At 32.5% G+C, this 1,110-nt stretch overlaps 1 protein-coding gene across 1 annotated transcript; it reads left to right on the forward strand.

Moving 5' to 3' along the window:
- Positions 1-14: 14 nt before the first annotated feature.
- Positions 15-320, forward strand: NAEGRDRAFT_77127 (uncharacterized protein; the record flags this gene model as incomplete). The annotated part of the gene is made up of 1 exon (XM_002667917.1): positions 15-320. One exon carries the CDS (start codon positions 15-17, stop codon positions 318-320), a length of 306 nt encoding a protein of 101 aa, XP_002667963.1.
- Between the last annotated feature and the right edge of the window lie 790 nt (positions 321-1,110).

Consider the following 1,110-nt stretch of genomic DNA (forward strand, 5'->3'; position numbering starts at 1 on the left):
GTACTAATTATGATATGGCTTATATTGAAGGTATCTATAGAGTTGAAGAAGGCAGCGATATTCCTTGCATTCACCCAAATCCAAAACCAAAGGGCCATCCAACAATGCTCATTGGTGATTTAAAGTTGAATCAATTCTTCAAATTATTGAAAGAAAGTGGCTTGTCAGCTGAGTTCCAACAAGGAGGTGTTCTTGTTTGCAATGATGAAGTCATGTTGCAAAAGGATAAAAAGTCTGGAGAAATTCAAGTTTTTGGTTCTCTGAGTCCAACCTATTTCCAAGTTAGAGAATTGCTCTACAAGTTCTATTCCGAACTTTAAATTAAACTCTTTTATTGCTATGTAAATAGTTGAATGTGTTGTATTCTAAATTTATTTCAAGAAGAAAACAATCAATGCAAGCCTTTCAACACAAGAAAAACTTCATCACAACAACCCTAATGACGGAAATAAGTGGTAGTTTGCAAAAAATCGAGGGGTAAAATCAGGTACCACTATCTGAACAGTGGTTTTTATCAAATCCAGACCTGGCTTTTTGAAAAAGTGAGGGGTTGATTTGCAATAAATTGAGGACTTGAATTTTTTACAATCATAACCTAAACTTTTATTAAGAGTCAACTTAGCAGAATGGAATGGTTGGAAAAATGACCAAGACTAAATGAATCAACAAATGAAAATGTGAGGTCTTTGAGGTTAGTAATTGGCTCTGTGAAAGTGTGAGTAAATTTCCCATCCACATAATTATCCAAAATAGCAAATACAGTATTGTTCTTCTCAATAAAACTTGTGATTATTACACTTCTAAAATATTAGTTGCAATTTAGCCATGAAACCACTTACTTTCCACTGCTAGTAAAAGCATATTGAGATTGATTTAAGTGAAAAATCCATTGATTTGACACTAGCAATGTTCCCTGAAACAGTCTTGACCACCAAATCTGAAAGGGATGTATTAATACGGAAATCCTAAAGATATCAATAAATTAATTAATTTAAATACTTACATGATTCTTATCGATTAGTCGTAGAATTAAATACCTTTGCCATTTTGCCAAAGTTGAGCACATATTTCAACAGAGCATCTTTAGTTTTACATAATAAATGATCTTTG

This window comes from Naegleria gruberi (assembly GCF_000004985.1).
Source record: "Naegleria gruberi genomic scaffold NAEGRscaffold_1469, whole genome shotgun sequence".
NCBI lineage: Eukaryota > Heterolobosea > Eutetramitea > Acrasida > Naegleriidae > Naegleria > Naegleria gruberi.